General features: G+C 34.3%; 1 protein-coding gene across 2 annotated transcripts in view; it reads right to left on the minus strand.

The window, feature by feature from the left end:
- Positions 1–21,044, minus strand: part of Syt1 (synaptotagmin 1) — a 197,386-nt gene that overhangs the window by 135,900 nt on the left and 40,442 nt on the right. Inside the window, exons 2-4 of one of the 2 annotated variants that reach the window (XM_027929322.2) lie at positions 11,224–11,408; positions 5,283–5,396; positions 2,028–2,195 (exon numbers count right to left, since the gene is read on the minus strand). In XM_027929322.2, coding sequence (XP_027785123.1) covers positions 2,028–2,195; positions 5,283–5,396; positions 11,224–11,408 — 467 coding nt within the window. Of the gene's footprint in view, positions 1–2,027; positions 2,196–5,282; positions 5,406–11,223; positions 11,409–21,044 lie in introns of both variants that reach the window. The other variant, XM_027929315.2, reaches the window with a different exon arrangement.

The following is a 21,044-nucleotide window of genomic DNA, read 5'->3' on the forward strand; positions in this document are numbered from 1 at the left end:
CTTGGGGCTTCTTCATCTATCAAAATGAGAAAATAATAGTATCTATTTCTTGGGGCCATTTTAAGGATGAATGAATGTATGTGTACCACCTAGCATACAGTAGACACTTAAATGGTTGTTACTGATTAATACTTCCTTCAGGTGGGAGTTTGTTTTGGAAGAAAAAAAAATATAACATTAGTTTGGGGCAAGTCGAGTTCATGTTCAGTAGATTTTGACTCAATTCTAGAGCCAACTATCTAACTTCTTATGTTTCTCTTCCTATATCATATTGCCCTTGTCATTTCAAGAAATGTAGTCTACAAATGTCTACTGGAAAACTTAGCTGGTTCTCTTTTACATTGGCATATTTACTAAATGTATCAAAATATACTTTGAATCTCTTTATGGCTTGCTCAACCTTGCCAAAATGTAATAAAATGGAAATTATAAAAGTTTATAGACAATTAAAATGTTCATTATACTTTTTGGAGTCATAGATATTACTAATAAAATTGTATCATTCTGTTTTTTTTGGGGGGTACCAGGGATTGAACTAAGGGGCACTCAACCACTGAGCCACATCCCCAGACCATTTTCATATTTTATTAGAGACAGAGTCTCACTGAGTTGCTTAGAGGCTTGCAGTTTCTGAGGCTGGCTTTGAACTCAAATCCTCCTGCCTCAGCCTCCCGAGTTGCTGGGATTACAGGTGTGTGCCAACGTGCCTGGCTTGTATTATTCTTATTATGAACAATTACAAAATTATTTTAAAAGAAATAATATATAGGAAAGTCAAAGGAAAGCCCTACAATATTATTTCAAATAATTTAAGATTCTGCTTACTAAATTCTATTTAGAAAGATCTGACCTAAATAAAATGAATACATAGACAAATAAAATGCTTTTGATGACTACTTGCAGTATTTCAAGAATTCATTTTATGTTTTGTGGTGTGTTGACCACCATGATTAGCTCTTCATAGGTTGATAATTTTCAGATTTTTTTTTTACTGCTACTTTAACTCTCTAGATACAAAAAAAAAAAATGATGGATTTTAAATAACATTGACCACAATAAAACTTTTGTCTTAAACCTCAAAAATTTTAGGGTGAATGGAAAGACACTGCTCCTTCACAATATTGTAAACACATTTTGAGAAAATGGCTCATGCCCTCAACTCCATCAAGTTATGTCAGAACAGAATGTCTGCTAACAGAGGCACAGCAGCCACTACTAAGCCTGACTGATGGATGGGGTGATTTTGAGTCAGCTTGCTGGTATATTCACAAGCATTTCATTTTTCAGAGATGTATTGTTCTAAGTAATGCATTTTAAAAAATTCACACATCCACCAAAATAATTGTTTTTGTGAATGGCCTCAAGCGAAGAGCTACAAAGATCCCTGCAGCCTTCAGGGCTGGTTTTCTGGATGAATTATTTGATCAAAATCTCTCTTGGTTATTGTTTGTCAACTGAGGTATCTTAAGAAGATGAAGAATATCAGAAGAGCCTAGAGTAGAGGAAAAAATACGAGAAATGCCGAAAACAATGTGTTCATATTCTTTTCATTGATAAGAAGATGGATCTAGAGTTTTCAAGTTGCCCCTGTACATTAAGAGCTTTCAATAAGAGTCATATCTATTTGTACTATTTAAGCATGGAACATAGCTTCCTTTGTTCTGTTTGCAACAGGGTTTACCTATTTTTGGGACTTGGAATTCAGGGAAATAATGATTTCTTTCTTTTGCCTTTATTCTGGGTGTGTGTGTATGAGCCTATTAGCACATTTGAAGTTGACCTTACTTTTCAGATGTGACCATGACATCATAGTCATGTTATCAGTCTATACTCCATTATGAAAAGTGATGGCCAACTCCTACCTTGACCACACTTAAAACATAATAGAGACCAAAGAGAAAAATTGAAAATATTCTGAATACAATCATTTTAAGTCCTTGAATATGTGTTCATGTGTATGTCTGTGTCAGGATAAAACCAGTATTAAAACAACAAAAGAAAAGTTATAAGTACATAAGAAAAAATACCTTGAAAGTAAATTGCTCATTGAAGACAGGATTAAGGGTTTTTCGGTGGACTTTTGTCTCAAATTTCTTCTTTTTATCAGGCAGCAGAAATACTTTCACATAAGGGTCAGATGTGCCTCCCATGTCTAAGGCAGGCAGTTCGGCAGCCTGGATGATCCCTACCAGCAGCTGAAATGAATGACAGGGAGCAACAAGCACAAAAGTTGGTGACACTTTGGAAAAGATTGATTTGTTCACAGTGATGCATATTGTGATTTCTCCCCATTCCTCTTTGCTTTCAATAAACTTTTATTCTCATGTGAATCTGAACACGGAAGGCAAATGAAATGAGCTCTCTAGACTTCAGAACCCCAATTATGACAGATGCACGCTCTAGGAAGCCAACTTTTAAGCACAAAAGAGGCTTTTAAAAGGTTGCTGATTATAGTTAGATATGAAATTCATATTTGCAAAAGGGTTGCAATCAAATAACTTTTCAGTTGCTAAAAGCTCTTGTGCATTGTTTTTCTTTCCCGGGCATGATTTGTAAGTGGAAATAAATTGTTAAACAATCACAAGTCTGTAATTACAAATAGAACATTTTTATTCTTTACCAAAGTCTCAGACCAGCTAAGTTCAGAATTTTTTATTTCTGTTTAGCAATAGAAATATTTTAGAAATCAGGTAATATTTTGAGATTAAAGAAATAAGATATTCAAGTTTCTGTCACCCTTGACCTTCACTATGTGCCAGCTAATTTTTATTTAACTTACAGTAGAATGATTATTATCCAATAATTCTTGTATCTAAATATAAGACATTGAAATAAAGAATTATAATTTAAGCTTCATAGAAAGGGAGGGGAGATGACAGATATAGTTTTCATGTTAAATAACAATGTTACTGATTTTTTTCCAAATACAACAGATATCTCTACATTTGTTAAACACTGTTTTCTTACTCATATAAGACTAAATCCCTATGAATATTAGAAATTATGGCATTGTTACCATTTTAAAAAGAAAAAAGGTACATGTGGACTATTCCAGTGGTTCTGCCACTGGAGAGTTATGTCAGCAGACTGATTTAAATCCACATGGGAAACAAAAGTAGATCTTTTGTGATTCAAGGGACATACTATTCAGTAAATGCAGTCATGCCATAGGCTTTCACTTAAGAGCCTGAACATTTGGTTCTGTGGATTTTTAGTTAGTAGAATGAAAAAGCAAATTTACCTCCTTAAAAATTACATCCATTTTCTAAAAAACTTACCAATCATAGTCTTAAGTGCATTTTGGCTAACTGTCTCAATTTTTAACCTGGATCATACCCTGAATGAGTATGCTGTTTCCATTTTAAGCTTCAGTATGTGTTTTGTGGCATCATCTTTCAACAGCAGCAATGACTGCTGGATTGTGGGTACACAAAACAGAGAAAGATGGTCCAAGAATAGCTAAAGTGGTATTAGATTATTAAAGACATGATTGGTGAAGCAAACAATATGACTTGTTTTGCTAAATTGGTATTTAGTATTTGCCTTTATGTGGCAGTGTGAATAAGCAAGAATTTATTTCTTCATTGTTGCTTTTTATAACCTGTTTTCCTTTTTTTCAATTTTCAGTTAGAAATAGAACTGAAATTCCTTTAAAGTAGATCATTTTTAGTCTAGATTTTTAGATATTTGTTAATAAGAAATGGAGTTACTTCTTCTAGCCTCCCTTTGACTTCTGCCTAACAAATAAATATTACATTTCTTTCCACCTTGACAGCTTCACAATTAGGGTATTTTAGGGTCATCTTTTAGTTTTGGTAACATAAGTTGACCTTTAGCTTTCCTGGAATATATAGATAATAGGAAATTTTGCTCCTAACCAAGTCCAGTGCTCAAATTTTGGTAGAAGACATAGAAATGACCTTGAATGCCATATTTAATTGACTGTAAATGGTATAACTATAAATCTTTATAAATCAATAATTATAAGTCCATACCTATAATCAATATGCAGATTTCTAGAAAATATTACAAAATAACTAGCCAGGGCTGTAATGGAGCTGATCAAATAAAAATATTTTTCATATGAGAGTATATTCCACACATCCCTCAGGGGGAACCCTCAAAGGCTGAAAGCATTATTTAAACTGTCCATTCCTAAATAAAACGCAGAATTTCTACAACTATTCAGAATTTTGATTTTGAATGATGGTCATCAAAGCTAAGCATGGGTGTTTGATTTATTGATCATTTAGTGCTCATCAAACTGGGTATCATTAGCACATGCTGAATTAGTAGCAATTGTAATTATAGATATTTGTTCTTCATCCCCTGAAATAATGGGTGAAGAAGCAAACTGTGCCAGAGAGATTTGAACTCCCTCGCTAGAGAATGGCTATGTTATAAAAATTTTTAACAACCTGATTTTGAACTTAGCTTCTTCCACTAATTCTTATCTAGCTTGTTAATTTTCTTTTTTCTTTGCAGTGCCAGAGATCAACATCCCCAACTGCTTGTTAATTTCTTTAACAATTCAGAACATTTAGGATTATCTTTGTCAAGATCATGGGTCCTAGAAATCCTTCAGAGAGATATTTTTAACTGTTATCTTTGAGATACCTTGATAATAGGCAGTGGATAAATGATATCATTCATCTAAATGACCCTTTCCTACTTTTCGAGAAATTGAAGTAGGAATATCTGTTTTGTAATTTTTTTTCCCACTTTTGGGCCACATTCAAGGGCGCTAAAATAAAGTTGTGGGTCTTTCTGCTTTTCTAGAATTGCAATCCCATTAGCACTGGACATTATATAAGGCATTTGTACTTGTACGATTCATGGACCATTGTCAATTTTCCTTCTGTGATTCCTTATCAAGCTGTTTAACTATTTCAAATGGTAGCCCAACCCAAAGGCCCCTAGTTTGGATCTAGACCCACAACGTCTAAGGAACGTTTTTCTAGCTCAGGCTGAGGGACCCATCAGGACAAGAGTGACTGGGAGCTCTCCGTAGCAGACTGACTGCTTCAAGTTAATTTGTATTCTGCCTGCTTGCTGGAAGTGTCATAAGTAGATGTAATCGGTTGAATACTGTGAATTCTAATTACCAGAAGTTAAATTAGCAAGTAGGGGACTGCCTGTACTTAGAAATTATTTCATCAATAGCTTTGATAATTGCATTTCCCTCACAGCAAATGAAATGTTTTAAGAAGTATCTTGCTTCAATTTCTACTTGGTAATTTCAGAAAATGTAATGGAATTAGAAGACATTTTTCCCCTCAGACCTGGTTATTCTGGAAATCATAATCCAGTGAATATTGAAGTTTTCCCAGTTTCTCCTCTTCTTTGGGTTCTTCTTTTTCTTCCCCATCAGTCAAACCAGTTTCAGCATCATCGTCCTTAAGGGCCTATGAGTCAGAAAAGGGATCATATGTGAATTCGAAGGAATTTTCACCAAAATCCAAATTAAATTCGTCCTATAGTCATACTTCCAAGCTGTTAGAAAGCAAGCACTAAGATGCTAGAAACCTGTTTGTCTGACACACATTCACATTTGCTGCTTACATATTTTTTTAAATTCCACTAGTGCACGGAATTTTTCCCCCCAATCAGCAAGCAACATGGAAGCAATGGAAGAAGCCCCTCAGAATATTGCAAGCAAAAAATGTAAAATTGTTGCAAAGAAAATGTCAACTTGGTACTGTATTTGGCTCTGATAGAACTGCTTCTTTCTTTCTACTATGATAAACATGCTATTAACCAGGCCAATTTTCACATTCTTGTGGTTTAAAAAAGATGCTCAGCATCATGTAAAACATTATTGTTACATGCAGTGGAATAATTGATATGAAATGCATGGTCTTTTCTTGCCTTACTTCCTATGGAAAAGATAAGTAGGTGACCTTTAGATAACTTTCATTCCCTTTGTTTCGTATATACATTTGTAATTGTTAAGGAGAAAGAGGGAAAAAACATGCCATCAGCAAATGCATGTTTAGAGAAAAGTTTACTTCCAGTTGAAGTTTACTATTTTATTTTCATAACAGCTCCACAGAAAGCTAGGCTGAATTAAATTGATTTAAGAGTCTATTTGATATCAAAAGTTAAAAAATATATTTGCAATTTTGTCAAAAACTCAAATGGTATAAAATTTATTTTGCATTAAGAAAGAATCATGGTAGTAAACCCCCCAAATTCAGTCAGGCCAATGAAATATCTCTAGTACCCAAAACTTAAGTGCAATATAAATTGAAATACTAGAAAGCCCATGATCACATAAAATGTGTCCAAATGCTCCTTTCTTTTTAAAAATCAAAATGTGGAATGTATTTTCCTAAAATTTGCCCAAATTTTTCCCAAATTTTTATTTGGTTATTAATATTCAAAGGTTTTGGGGGATATATACTCATTGGTATAAAGAAATTAGAACAATTAGAAATCTATGGTTATTTACAATTAAAAATTATGAAGTTATATTTCCCTGATCACTAGTGTGGTTGAAAAAATTAAAAATTCTTTTATTAGCAATTTGCATTTTATGGGACTGCCTATACATAATTTTTGGTAATTTTTTTCCATTGGGCTGTTTGCTTTTTTCTTATTGCTTTGTAGAAGTTCTTTTTAGTTTAGTGGCGTTGATACTGTTGTTGCTGTATGTAGCAAATATTGTCCCTAGTTTTTGGTTATGGTATTTTCATTGCTTGTGTGCATGCACACATGGGTATGTATTAGATATATATGTATTACTGTAGAATCTCAAAAGAAATCAGGGTGAGAGATGAGTGATAGATTACTTTTTATCTCTGACAACGCAAAGGAATCTTAACTATTGTCAGCTCTTAAACTGAATCTAAGAATTCTTACAGAACTCAAATGCAAAAAGTATAACCAGGCTTCACATAGCCATCAGAATTGTCAGACTGGCTTCATCACCTTGCAACACCCATCTGCAAGACTACATGGTCTTTTTCTCTGCTATGCTCATCATTATCAGAAGATAGATTTTTTTCTGCTCTCACCCACTTGCACAGAGACTCTCCGTGGAAGCAGTCACTAAATTTACCAGATTTCCCCATTTACTTCCTTCCACCTAACTAAAAAGCAAAGAGTTGGATGCTTCCTAGATTAATAAAATTCATTAGTTCCCCTCTTAGGTGAGAAGATCATATAAGCAGACAATTGAGCTGTTGTCAGAGATGCCTCCCTTATTGTGCTTGTTGAAATTTCTCGGTGGCCTACAATGAGTGTGGAAATTGAAAATTACCATTAATATATAATCACACTTATATAGAAATCTTTTCAAATAGGGTTAGCCACACCCCATTTAATTTAGTAAGTTTAATTTATACTTGGATAGTTCCTTGCATATTAAGATACTGTTTTACTGATAGCCAAAAGCAGAAAACAATTTAAAATGTAAGAATTTTATACTAAACTTCTAAACTTGAGAGGTGGTGATGGGAGGCCAGTAAAAGAATCTAGAGAAGTGACAAGAAAAAACTACTGAATTAATTAGAGAACTTTAGGAAGTGGATTCCCATAGCCCTTTGTAAACTTGCTGTTTATGTCTTCAGCAGTGTCAAAGAAAATGTGCTTAGAAAATTGAAGTTAATTGTAATGTGCCTCCCTGGAAGATTTTAATTTTTTAAAATAATAGCAAAATAATAAATGCATACCTCTGTTTGAAAAATCTGTTACTCTATCATCACAACAAAAAATTCAGAATTAAAATACTTTTTCAAAAGTCTCTTCAAAATCGACAATTTATATATCATCTTTCAGCCCAGTACAATTTGAAAATAGTTGAGATATTAAATCTCCTTCTCCCTAGTGGTTTTTACTGAAATAGAAGGTGCAGAACCATCTCTGCAATTATTCTCCATGAAGTAGGACTAGATTTTTGATAATTTCTCAGTGCTACTGTTCATCACTGAAGTGATTAAGTCCATTCCTGTCCCAAAGGCTGAGCTTAAGAAAGACATTTTCTGTACTGTTGCATTAAATTCTGACCTATTAAATCAGCAGCTATTATAATATCTCCAGAGCAATATTCCCCACCCCCATGGGACAAAATTTGGAAGAAAAAGCTTGTAAACCCAGCAATTCTGAGGTCTGATAAATTGCGATAGCAAAAGCTGTGCTGGGAACATTAGGACTTTTAAATTTCAAAGGTTTACTGCACATGCTTATGGTTTGCATTGACATTTACAAGGTGCTTAGTTCACAACCATCAGAAGGAGCATTTGTTCATTCTACGTTAACATTGTTCTGATTGGGATTTGATAAGGCTCGCTAAGAAGGTAGTACAAGCGACTGAATTTTCATTCTAAGCCAACAATTTAAAAGTTGAGCTTTCTAATACTGTTGTATTTAATCTATGTCAGAGATGTTTAAAATGAAAACACTTTATCTCTAAAAAATCAGTTTAGTTCAGCCTCTTGATGTGTGTCAGAATGGTACGCCCTCAGCTGTGGAGCCTCAGCTGCCAGGCCACAAATGTACCTCAGCATTGACTAAGGTTGTCTAAGTAGCAGAGGAAACCTACCGCAAGGGACAGTCCAGAACAGTCATGAGACACAACACAGATAAGGAGGACATAGAAGGAAGAAATAAAAATTAAAATATCCACACACATTAGTGAGCACTATGGAGAAATGACCTTCCCAGACCTATCACTACACCAGGGTCCTTCCCTCTGCATGTTTAGTGTTCTCAAGATTCAAGACATGCATGTGTCTTACGCCATGTACATGTATTATCTGCAGTTAATTTTGCAGTCATTGCTGAATGTTTTAAATTTTTTCATGGTTATAAAACTGTACTTAAGAGACATGTAGCTATGAATACTGCAATTTAAATTTCTGTCAATTTGATATGGATTGAAATGGGAAATACTTATTGCCTTAAAGCCTAACTAGCATAAAAAATAACTAGAAACCACTCAGATCTGTACTGCTTTGAAGTGAAGAAGGTGTAAACTATCTTCATTTGTCTCCCCCATGGTCACTCAATATCCTGCTTAAAATATTTTGAAAATGTAATTTTTTTAAAAAAATAATTTTAATTTGTATTTATGCTGTTTTGAACTCAGATCATCCAATGATCACCATGTTACATATGATCCTCCTAAAATCTGTACATTCTATTTTTCTTCTTTAGCCTTCTTCTTTATAGAATGTTAGACTCCATTATTAACTATTTTGGTCAGACTCAAATAGTAGCATAAGCTACTGTTATATAATTGCTTATCATTGAGACCTATTCTCACTTATCCAAATTATGCTTCATTTGTGTACTTAATTGTTCTTAACTTAGAAATAATACCTACAGTCCTAAGTGGACTTAAAATGAATAAAAATACCTTTTTGAGTGTTCAAAATTCTAACTACTTTGCAACAACATGTTATTAAAAACTATCATTTCTTCATTTGACTAATTTTTCTCTGTTCCTCCTTCTAAAGCAATAGGTGATTGATGAAAGATTTAGCATCATTAAATCCTATTTGAGGTCTTGGTCATTTATCCAGGTCATAACAGGGGTAATAAACACCACCACTATGCTATAAATTATAATCTTATGTCATACAGAACAAATTCCAAAAATAAAAATAGAGATGTATTACCCTACAAAGAAATGCCATAGTTATAATTTAATATTATATAGTGCTTTTTTTTTTCTCCTTTAAAATCCCAGGACACAAGGAAATCACATTTAAATTTTATGGTAATTATGAAAATGATAGTGTTGCATATGCAAATTATTGTTTTCCCAGATATTGCTAAAATAATGTACATACATTTTTTTCACTCCCATTTCCATCTGGGAGATTATTTCTATACTTAATGTCCTAATAAAATGTTTAAAGAAATCTGTATCTAATTCTGCTTGTTGAAGTAAAGCAAGACATGATTCAAAACTTCAGTTTCTATTTAACAAATTAACCAATGAGAAAAATCCTTATTAGACATCTGTATTTAAACACATGTGTGTGAGTTTCTGTAACTATGATTAGAAACTGTGAGAAAAATTGATAAAAAAAACTCTTGTTATCCTGAGCTTGGGCCAAGGCTCTCTGCAGCCTTCCCATGGCTCTGAAGCCAAGCAGAAATGCAGAGAGTGAAAAACATGCCTCATGAAATCCTTCTTAAGAGATATCACAGTATCTTGAATAAAAATTGTTTAAACTCAAACTGAGTATGCGGCTAAGTAGAAAATGATGCAAATGTTTTTAAAATGCTCGTCCTAACATTGGATCAGACTGTTCTTAAGGAGATACACATATTTACAAGTTCTATTGATAGTAATTAAAACCATAAGATGAATTGATAAAACTGCCCATAGAGTTTGCTATGGGAATCGATTGCTTTGAATTATCTGATGGGAAACACTGGTAACTGCAAATGTCATTTCTATTACAAAACCTCTTCATTTACATTTTTATACAAATTAAATATACTTTAGAAATATTCAGTATGAGTATTTTCAAAATGAAGAGGCTCATTTAATAATTATCATTATTAATAGAAGACTTTATCTTGAACTAACTTGTTCAGTTAATTTGGTTTAAAATAGCAACATAAAGGGAATCCAAACAGCTTCCTTAGACTTGGGAAGACAATCCAGCCAGATGTATTTTATATCAATCAGCATTGTGGTTTTAACTGGTCATAAGTGAGGAGACAAGAATTTTGTCTTCAAATTCTGTTCTGTTCTTTGGTACTGGCTCATATTTCCCTTCCCCCAGATAACTCATTGCTCTTGAGCACCAGTTACTGGGCTAGATGGGTATGTAAGAATGGTGCTTTTCACCAATGCTATGGAACCTAGTTATTTAACAGTCACTATGAACTCGGAGAAAGCTGGAAAAATCCCTTGCCCAAGAGGGAAAGCATTGCAGAACTCTTTATTCTGTTTTTGCAAGACTGTTAATATTGCTAAACAGATGAAATAAAATATCCAGACATCATTTCATATATTGCACCCATGGGGAGGTGTCCTGTGGTGGTAGATGCTCTCCTCTCCTGTCTATGCTCAAGGACAAGAGAAAAACCTCCCAAATATTTCCTTGACATGTTGAGATGTTGAGCAGACCGAAGGAATTGTGAAGCCTCATTATGACAATGACATGTAGCCATAAGTTGTTTCTAAAATCACCTGGTAAAAATAGTAAACCATTTATTAATCTCTGACAGTGTCCACGAATAAATAACAGATATGTACATTACCTGGTCTTTCATGGTCTTCCCTAAGTCTTTCACATCTTTCATGTTAATGGCATTCTTTCCTCCCTTTTCCTTTCCCTTCTTCTTGTTTTTCTTTTTGAACAAACATTTCTTACAGATACAAAAGCAGCAGGTCAGGACTAAAAGGACCGCAACTATGGCTATGGCAATTAAGGCCCACGGTGGCACTGAAAGAAAAAGAACAACAGGCACATAAAGCATTAGTCATAGCACTAGAAGTACAAAACCTTCTAACCCATGAACTATAAGGATGTTCGTTCCTTCATTTGTATTTATTGAGCACTTACTATGCTCCAGGTACATCTCTGTGGCATTTTATCCACATTATTTCCTGTGCCTGAAGTGCTTCTATCTTTTCTGCTTTGCTTGTCTATATATTTTCTACTGTCATTTCCTTTGGATTGTTTACCTGATGCTCCAAGATAGATTTTCAATAATTAAACCCTTCATTTACTCAGAGCATAGCTCTGTGGCTTGATCATTGAGTTTAGATCCTGCCCTTAGTATTTACTAGTTGAGTTATCTTAGGTAAGGCATCCAACTCTCTCCACCTCAGTTTCCTCTTCTGTTTAGTGGAGGTAAATTAGCGGAAACCCTAGAGAGTCCTTAGGAGGGTGAAATAATAAGGCATAGTACCTGGCTTGGCAAAAGCTTGATAAATGTTAGCTGCTATTACTCATCTATGAAATATTAGGTAGTATATTAATATGTTCTGGCAAATAGGAGGAACAAATGTTAATCATATAAACAGAAAAACAATCATAATGGTAGTGAAGCTGAGGTATAAGTTCTTTGTGCTCTGAAGGTCCATCATGGGTAATGTACAGCAGGGGTCTCTGGAGGTAGGGGAGTAGTAATGTGTTGAGCGCTCTTAAGCCAGGCTCAGCCGTGGCCACTTAGCCACTATGTGATTCTGGTAGATTGTTTAACTGTTCTGAGTTTCTGTTTCCTCCATTATAAAGTGAAGATTATAGTGGTGCCCCTTTTATCAGGTTTATCACCTTTATAAAGGAGCTAATAATCCCCCCAAAATTTAGAATGGTAAACAGCACATAGCAAGAGCACAATTAATGTTAGATATTATTTTTTTGTAGGTATTTGTAAATTTATTTATTTATTTTTATATATGACAGTGGAATGCATTACAATTCATATTCCACATATAGAGCACAGTTTTTCGTATCTCTGGTTGTATAAAATATATACTCACACCAATTCGTGTCTTCATACATATACTTTAGATAATGATGTCCATCACATTCCACCAACATTTCTAACCCCCTGCCTACTCCCTTCCCCTCTTACCCGTCTGCCCTATCTAGAGTTTGTCTAATCCTCCCATACTCTCCCTCTCTACCCCACTATGAGTCAGCCTCCTTATATCAGAGAAAACATTCAGCATTTGTTTTTTTGGGGTTGGATAACTTCACTTAGTCTTATCTTCTCCAACTCCATCCATTTATCTGCAAATGCCATGATTTTATTCTCTTTTATTGCTAAGTAATATTCCATTGTGTCCTTCACAATGGATAAAAATGTGGCATATATACACAATGGAATATTACTTAGCTATTATTTCTTTATCTTCAAGGCACAGGACTCAGTACTGTGGGGAGTGCCGAGGGTATATGATGAGGGCATATAAAATATGCATACTAGTAAATATATATATATATATATATATATATATATATGGATACACTGAGAGTCATTCAGTGACTTGAAAGAGATGTTAATCAGACAAGAAGAGAGAGATCAGATTTATAGGCTCTGTTTAAAATAGTAAAGCATATATAATAAATATGTTCAAATAAACCTTTAGTTCCCTATTCAGTTGTCCATCTGCTAAAAATTAATATATTTTCTTACTTGGCATCTCTACACAATGTGCTTATGAAAAATAAAGTTTCTTTGAAGTCTTTAGGGTTTTGCTTTGACTAGAAAGGAATTATTCATGATTCAAATCAGTGCTATTGAGATTAATCAGAAGAAGTAATTAGATTTGTCTGCTGTAATAAAAAAAAGATATTGGGCACTGAAATGATAAGAAAAAGTGTAATTTTCTTCAAGCCACATAAACATCATTAGTGCCAATGATTGTTGAACACAAGTCGGGAGTACTTTGATAAAGTAAAAGCACTTAAAATTAACCTCTCTTCAAAATTGAGAAAACCCACTCTTGCTTGCTCTCCTTCTGCATTTAGCTTTACAGTGTTGAATATTCACTCTGCATACTATCCTGCTGATGACTGGATATATGATATTAACCTAAGGACATATGAAATTACAACTTCTAACAATGTGCTTTCAGCCACAGAAACATTTATGTGAACAGACTTATAGATAAGTCCATACCCAAAGACATGCTTCTTTATAGTTCTCCAATCTCATTAAACAATGCACGTTTTTAAAAAAATGCAAATTAAAGTAAGCTCATGTAACTCAATGATATTATTCATAATACTTCATTTAAAAGCTTCTACCTCTGCTCCTGTAGTTAAAATCCTGCCATGCATGAACGAGGGAGTCCATGTATTCATTGTGGGCAAGACAGCGTTAATAATGACCCTTCATTTTGAACCTTGTAAGTTTTTCTCCCAGTTGGACTTTTGTGATAGTCTCTCAGAAAACTACATAAAAGTCTCTTAAATTACACAAGACAAGACGAAGAGATCTGACGGGTTCACAAAAAGAAAATAGGCAGTCAATGCAAAGGAACATTGTTTAATCAAAAGAAGTTAAAGAGATAGGAACATGGAATTACAGGAAGAAATTTGAAATGGTGCAACCTGAGACAATTTAAAACCACTGGAAAACTTTTATTTTGTTACTTTTACTTTTTTTAAAGTGCTCTTGCTTTCCAGATATTTGTTCAGGGGATCTTCTGAATAGCTTAATTTTAATTTAGAATATGCTATGTTGAATAATTAACAGAATTTTCCTCACAATTTACTGACATCTCTAGATAGAATAAAATAACCCCTTGCCAGGTGTGGTGGCACACACCTGTGATCCCAGCTACTTGGGAGGCTGAGGCAGGAGGATCTCAAGGTCAGCTGGGCTACTTGGTGAGATCATCTCAAAAACAAAAAACCCCTTAATGTGACCATTTTGTATTCTCATAGGAAAACCTGAATCATCAACAATAATGTAAAGACACAGCTATTTTAAGTAATTGGAATGATGTGCATTGAATGTTCATGTTAAAAAAATTTACTTTATAGAATAAAAAATATTTAAAATTTGGTAAATGTATTATGAAACAACATTTACAGTGTTATTCATTTGTAGTACATGCAGAAATGTATTAGTGAGCAAATCTCTCAAAATGTATTTTGGATTAGGCTAAAAATTTATTGAAGCCTATTTATTACATACCAACCACTGTGCTACATTATTTCATTTAATCTTTACAGCAGTTTTGTTCATTATCACCTCAGTTTTACAGAGGAAAACCTCTATAGATTGAATAGTTCCAGAAATTCAAATATGTCTTTAGGTTGTCAGGTTAAAATTTTGTATTATAGATGTACATGAGGGAAAAAGTCCTTATCTAGTTTTGAAGTTCTGAACAGAATATTTTATATTAAATCCAGTGAAGTAAATAAATAACAGTATATGATGGTGGCAAGAGTGATTTAATATAAAATATAGTTTCATCAAAATACTGCTAGTGGCGGAAAGGTTTCATCTGATTGTTATTGCTACCCAACTATCATTAAATGGAATTTTATAATAGGAATTTTAAGATTTAACTTTAAGGCTTTACAGTGGAAAATAACAGACTGGTATAAAAACTTTTTATTAAAAATGGTTTTATTTTTGCATTAATAAATCAATCTCACATATATTATTGAACCAAAAGCTAAGTTGATGCCTAAGAATTAAGTCAAAGGAAAGTTAATCCAAAATTGCTTCTGGGTTTTAATTTAGACCGGGGGATAGGCAGAATGATTGCCAGTTTGCATTTCCTAAAAATGCCTGACTCAGTGCTCAATGAGTATTAGCTTGAGGGAAAGCCAGGCAGCCAAGTTCTTGAACTTGCAGACAGTTCTTAGTAACACCTTCTCCAGGGGCTTTTCCTTAGGTCTGTTAGTCCTAGTCCTTAGCTCTGATTCCCTCTTCCTCTTCCCCATTCAGTCAGCTGCTGCTGTCTTCTAGGCTAGCAAACATTTGGTGGGCTACTGCTTGGGGACTTGGTTTGATCCAGGCAATAACTCACCAGTGTTTTGGTCTCCATTTGGCTTTTAAGGGCAGCTCTACATTGTATTTTAGATGCATCCTCATTCATCATATTCAAAAACAACCTTAAACTCACATCTCATTCACAGCTGCTATATTTTCCTCTCTGAGAAACATAAGCTTATACTTTCGCATCCACCTTAGATATTTCAGCCCAGGACTTTAAGACAACATAGGTAATACCGTTGCTATGGTCACTACAAAAACCAGTGACTTCAAGCACTTTCTACCTTGACATATCTCTATTTTGTCAAACGAATGCCTCATCACTGCACAAACATCTGTGGAATGAATTTTATGAATAATCTCCATATGTTTTCATTCTTGTATTTGCCGAAGCATTTTGCCAACTTCTAGTTTTCACCCCCCAAATTCATCATCTTTTTATAAAACAGTGGTTCTGCAAGATTCAGAATACAATATGAAAATAATTATTGTGCTATTAAGTAGTAGGAAAACTAATCTCTGTTTCAAAGCCTTACTTTTGAGGCTGTTTATGAATAATTTTCTAAAACACACAAGGATAATAATTTCCTAAATATTGGCAGAATACAATAAGCCTTGTGTTTTGAAGCCTTTTCTAAATTATAGAATGCAAATAAAAAAAGAAGCTCTGGAAATATGTGGATTAATATACTCATTAGTCACCTCTGGAGACAGAACATTAAATGCAAATTTGTAAAAATATACAAAGTCATGTAGAATATAGCTTAAGGTTAAACCAACCAGTCAGAAGTCAGAGAGAAGAATTTCTCATTATAGGCTAAAGTGGCTTCAAACATTACCAATTTTTGGCTCTTGAGTATTTGACAAACTAACCTCTCCTCACTCTTCAGATTGGGAGTTCTAAATCTCTGGAATCATATGCCCTTTGAAAAATATGATAAAAACCGTGAAATCCTCATGGGAAAATACATGGGCTTGTGTGTATAAGTTTTCGCAAAGTTGGTAGCTTGTGGTCCTCCAGTCATAATCTAAGTCTTCATGTCTAGAAGGTCACTTGTTTCCAAGATAAAAACTCCTCTCCTAGGGCCTCCATCTGGCTAAAGGGGATGAGGTTGTCTCATTCCTTCAACTGTGCAGGGGTGTGGGTGGGAGAAGAGAGAACAGAGAGACGAAAGATCTTCTCCTGGGAGCTTAGAAACAGCAACTCTTGAGAAGAAACTAGAAAGAGACAGGAGGTAAGGCCGACTTCATGTTTGGTGGAGAAGAAAGGTATATGGGTAGCAGGGGAGGCAAGACTAGGTTAGAGTGTGCTTTGAAGCCCTGCCTCCTGCAGTGAAAAAAATCTTTTGGGGACTCCAAGTTCTTTTCCTCTTGGCCTCTCTTATGCCCACATTTTTTCCTTTTAATTTTTTTTTCTTTTTAACTGTAGTAAATGAAAAGAAGTTTTCTTGTAGTAAACCCATGTAGCTTTCTCCAAATAGCCTTCAGAATTCCTTTTTTTAAGGAGACATCTCCCCTCACATATTTCTGTCTCCCTCTCCACTTTGTGTTTCTGACAGAAAGCAAACTGGAAGATGTGCCTTGGCAAGTCGGCTGTAAAGGTGATTCAAGCCATCGACGGCTCAGCAACAGACCTGTGGCACTCCAGGGTAGATGGCTGGTTAATTGTCATGAAGGAGAGACCCATTCACTCATCCCTGTGAGTGTCTGTTTTAATGTGTGGAGGCCCTGGGTTCGATCCTCAGCACCACATATAAATAAATAAAATAAAGGTATTGTGTGCAACTAAAATAATAATAATTAGAAAAAGAGTTTAAAGTCCACTTGGGCAGATTTGACCAGTACACGAACCAAATTGTGAACAATACTACACAGTATTTACATGTCAAATTAAATGGGGTTTCTTGCTAGATTCTGATTCTGGGTAGTCACAGCAACCTTATTCTGCATGTCAAATGAGGGCTTGTTTAGACTTAAAAAAAATCTTAAAATTAAATAAAATGGGAGATTGACCCTTCTTTTCCCTAAACTCTTAAAAAAATCTGTCCATAATCAAATATTTCAGCAAATTATACAACATTACTTTATGTGCACAAAGTTATAACTTAAACTTTGATAATTTTTATTTTTTACCAGAATCTGTCCCTTAATCTGATTGCAGAATTTCCTGTACTGTTGAACAAATTCCTATCCCCTGCTGAATAATATTAAAGTTACTGACGTTTCTCACTGATAACAAAAGTTGGTTGACTGAAGGGCATTTTGTCTGCACAGGTATTAATCAAGTAATTAATTTTATAGAATGTCTATAATAATAATGGACTGCTTTAAACGATAAGGCTAAGTTACCCATATCTTCACAGTATTGGAAAGTCTGAATTTGACGTGGAAAATGATGTTGGTCTTTGGGCAGAGATAAACCCCAGCACAACTTCCCGAGGATTTAGATAAGGCTCACAGTCAGCCCAGGAGCGTGCTAGCTGCCCTCCCCAGGGAGCAGTGCGTTGGTAAACATAGAGGGGTGCCAGGTAGGTTGGCAGAGGTGAAGGCGATTCACCAGCTAATCAGTTCTCAAGCCTTTGGAGGTTTGTCACAGTTTTTCAATCATGCTGTGGACAACACAATTTCGTGGTTAAAGGGAAATCCATTTATCCAATGAAATTTGCAGCATGTCTCTCTTGAGTTTTGATTTCTAAGTTCAAGACTAAAAACAAGTTATGATTCAGGTTTTTTTCCCCCTCATGGAAGCTAACTTTCTTCTCAACTTTTATATGAGAAATCTTCCAAATAAGCAGCTCTCAAGATTTTGATCCCATTCATATTGGCTTTATTTTGATGCTTTGAACTTGTTAAAAGTTTCTTTAATCTTTTTTCATCTTTGGCGAAAATGCCCAAGGAAAAAAGTGTATTCAGAGAAAACATGCCCTCCTGTTGGTAACTTTTGGGTAATTCAATATTTGAGTATCTACTTGTTTCTTTTCTAAGCAATTTAATCTTATTAAGATTAAATTCAGTTATGATAAAAGCACATTCGCTAAAAGGGTAGATATATTCCCTGCTATTTTACAATTTAAGGCCCTGGTTATAAACAATAAACAAACAAAAGTGCCACTTAGGCTTATTATCTGCTTTTTGGGAGGATTTTCCCCTTAGTACATTCTGTTTATTATTCTAGAAAAGAGTGGGTGCATTTTTAGAATTCCTCATAAGTTGGAGAGATTTGATTGCACTGACAGGAGAATTGTGTGGCTGCTGTGCATGAGTGGAGAACAGAATGTTTGAATCTTTCTAGTCATGAAAAGGACGAGTCAGGCTCATTAATTTCATTACTATACAAAGTGACAGGTAGACAACAGTGAAAACAAAGCTCCTTGCTTGTCTTGCTATCCACAGGACATTTTTCCTTGATTATCCAATGGATCCCTACTGCTATAGACCAAACATCAATTTTCCTCTCCAACTGTTGTTTTCTATGTTTATCTCAATTTATTTTTCTCCACAGCAATTTCATCTGTCCATTTCCCAATTTATAGCACCATTTCTTCTTTTGGTTTCCTGGTTCTTGGATTTGAACTTTCATCTTCATTCTACAATGCCCGTGATTCTGGGTTTCCTTTCTCATCCTGTTTTGCGGGAGCTTCTCTATGCCAGTCAATCTCATATCCAGTAAAATTTTCTTGATGATTTTTTTTTTTTTAAATTATCCTTTTGTTTAGAGTTTGTATTGATAAGCAAGGTCACCGTGAGAACGTGACCTCAAGACCCTGTATGACTCCTGCTTATTTTCGGAAGCACATATAGGTCTCCACTAAGAATGTTGATTTCATTTGGCTTTCTCTTCTTGGCCAGAATCAGAACACTTCTCCTGACAGATCCTCCCGAATGTCTGCCTGAGTCGTCACACACATGAGCCTTGATTTCTTTTCTCATCCACATTTATTCATGCCTTTGCCAGCCACCATCATATATCAATGCATGTTTTCTAGTGGCTTCGTGACTCATCCTAACACAGGATGGCCACCCCCCCCAGAGTGGTACTGTTATCTCCCTTTTCTCTGCTTATGTGAAGCATGACTCAGGCTGGGCATATGGTAATTCTTCAGCAAATACTAATTGAAGATATTAAAGTATAATTAGAGGCAGAGAAAGTCTTCTTTAAATATTGTATACACACAGCTAAGGCGTGGCTCCATTGAACACCTTATTAAAGTTAAATGGTACACTTAAAAATATCTATAATGTATAGATACATATACATACACATACTTGGATCAAATTCTGATGAAGTTTCAGAGATGCACCAATTTTTCCACATCATTTAGAAAATTTACAAGTATTCCTTGCTTTTTGTTTTAGATGGACAATGGAAATAGCAATAGGCTCAGTTTTTTTCTTCTGTTGACTATTTTTCCTTAATAATTTTTCTGTCATCTGACCTATTAAAAAGATTCTCTTAAATTGTATTACTCATGCTAATATGGTTCCCCTTCTTGCACGAAGGACTTGCAGTGTTTATAATTTTGTCTTTTGTTTGCATAGTTCTTTCACTTTATAAGACTCTTTCAAATTATCTTAACCCGTTTGACCTTAGAATATAAATGGTAACATAGCTAGGGTGGATTGCATCATTTGCACCCTATGAAGATCTGAAATGTGTCCTCCATAATGGGACTCTGAGAGTTGGGAATCATACTTAGGTCTTTGTAGTTCAGCTTTCATGCTCCTTTCATATTCTCTTTTTGTGTCTGTGCTGAAAATTGACCAAATACTAATTATATTACTGATAAGAAGACTTTACTTTTAAAAATATATTAGATGTTGTATTTGTATCAGACTTATATAACTAAAATAATTTAAAATTATTTATTCCAAGTCAGTGAAAATAGTTCCTCTTAAAGTATAATCAATAATAATCATAACAATGGGAAAATGGCAAATATAAAAAAATCATAGATTTTAACTTCAAACTCTGCTGCTTATATTCCTGAATAAATTTGGTCACTTTCTTTAATCCCAGTTTCACCATTTGGGAGAGAGGGGTTAATTAAGTCCTATGATTGTGATATGCAGATATTTCATATGTAGAATACTTACTATAGTGGATAACATGAAGTAGAATTTTAAAAATGTCTACTATCTTTTGCCAGCAAATCCTATTAAGCTTTATAACTTGAAAATGCTGAAAACTTGCCCCAAAAAAGTGAACTCTAAAACTTACCTAGATAAAAGATGGAATATAAGGAATTTTATATGTATTATACAACTCCCAATGTATTCAACATGTTCTGACTTAATGATATATCAGAATGTCAGGGTAACATTATAAAATAAAGACTGCTGTCAGGAAACTGAAAAGTGAGATATTTTGGTAGTATTCAAGCTATTCACTGGTAAATAATAGAAATAATAAATCAAACTTTTGGAAGGATAAAGAATAGTCCTTTGAAGCACAGTGGCCAACAACAGTTTATGTTATTCAAATAATGCAAGTAGCATTAGAATAATAATAATTTTGTACTAATGGAAATAAACAACATGCATTACTTAGTATTTTTGATAATTAGTCAACTCAGCCAACAATTCCCAAGATAAATGTTTTAACACAGCAGTAAAGA

Source organism: Marmota flaviventris, chromosome 3 (assembly GCF_047511675.1).
Source record: "Marmota flaviventris isolate mMarFla1 chromosome 3, mMarFla1.hap1, whole genome shotgun sequence".
Taxonomy (NCBI): domain Eukaryota; kingdom Metazoa; phylum Chordata; class Mammalia; order Rodentia; family Sciuridae; genus Marmota; species Marmota flaviventris.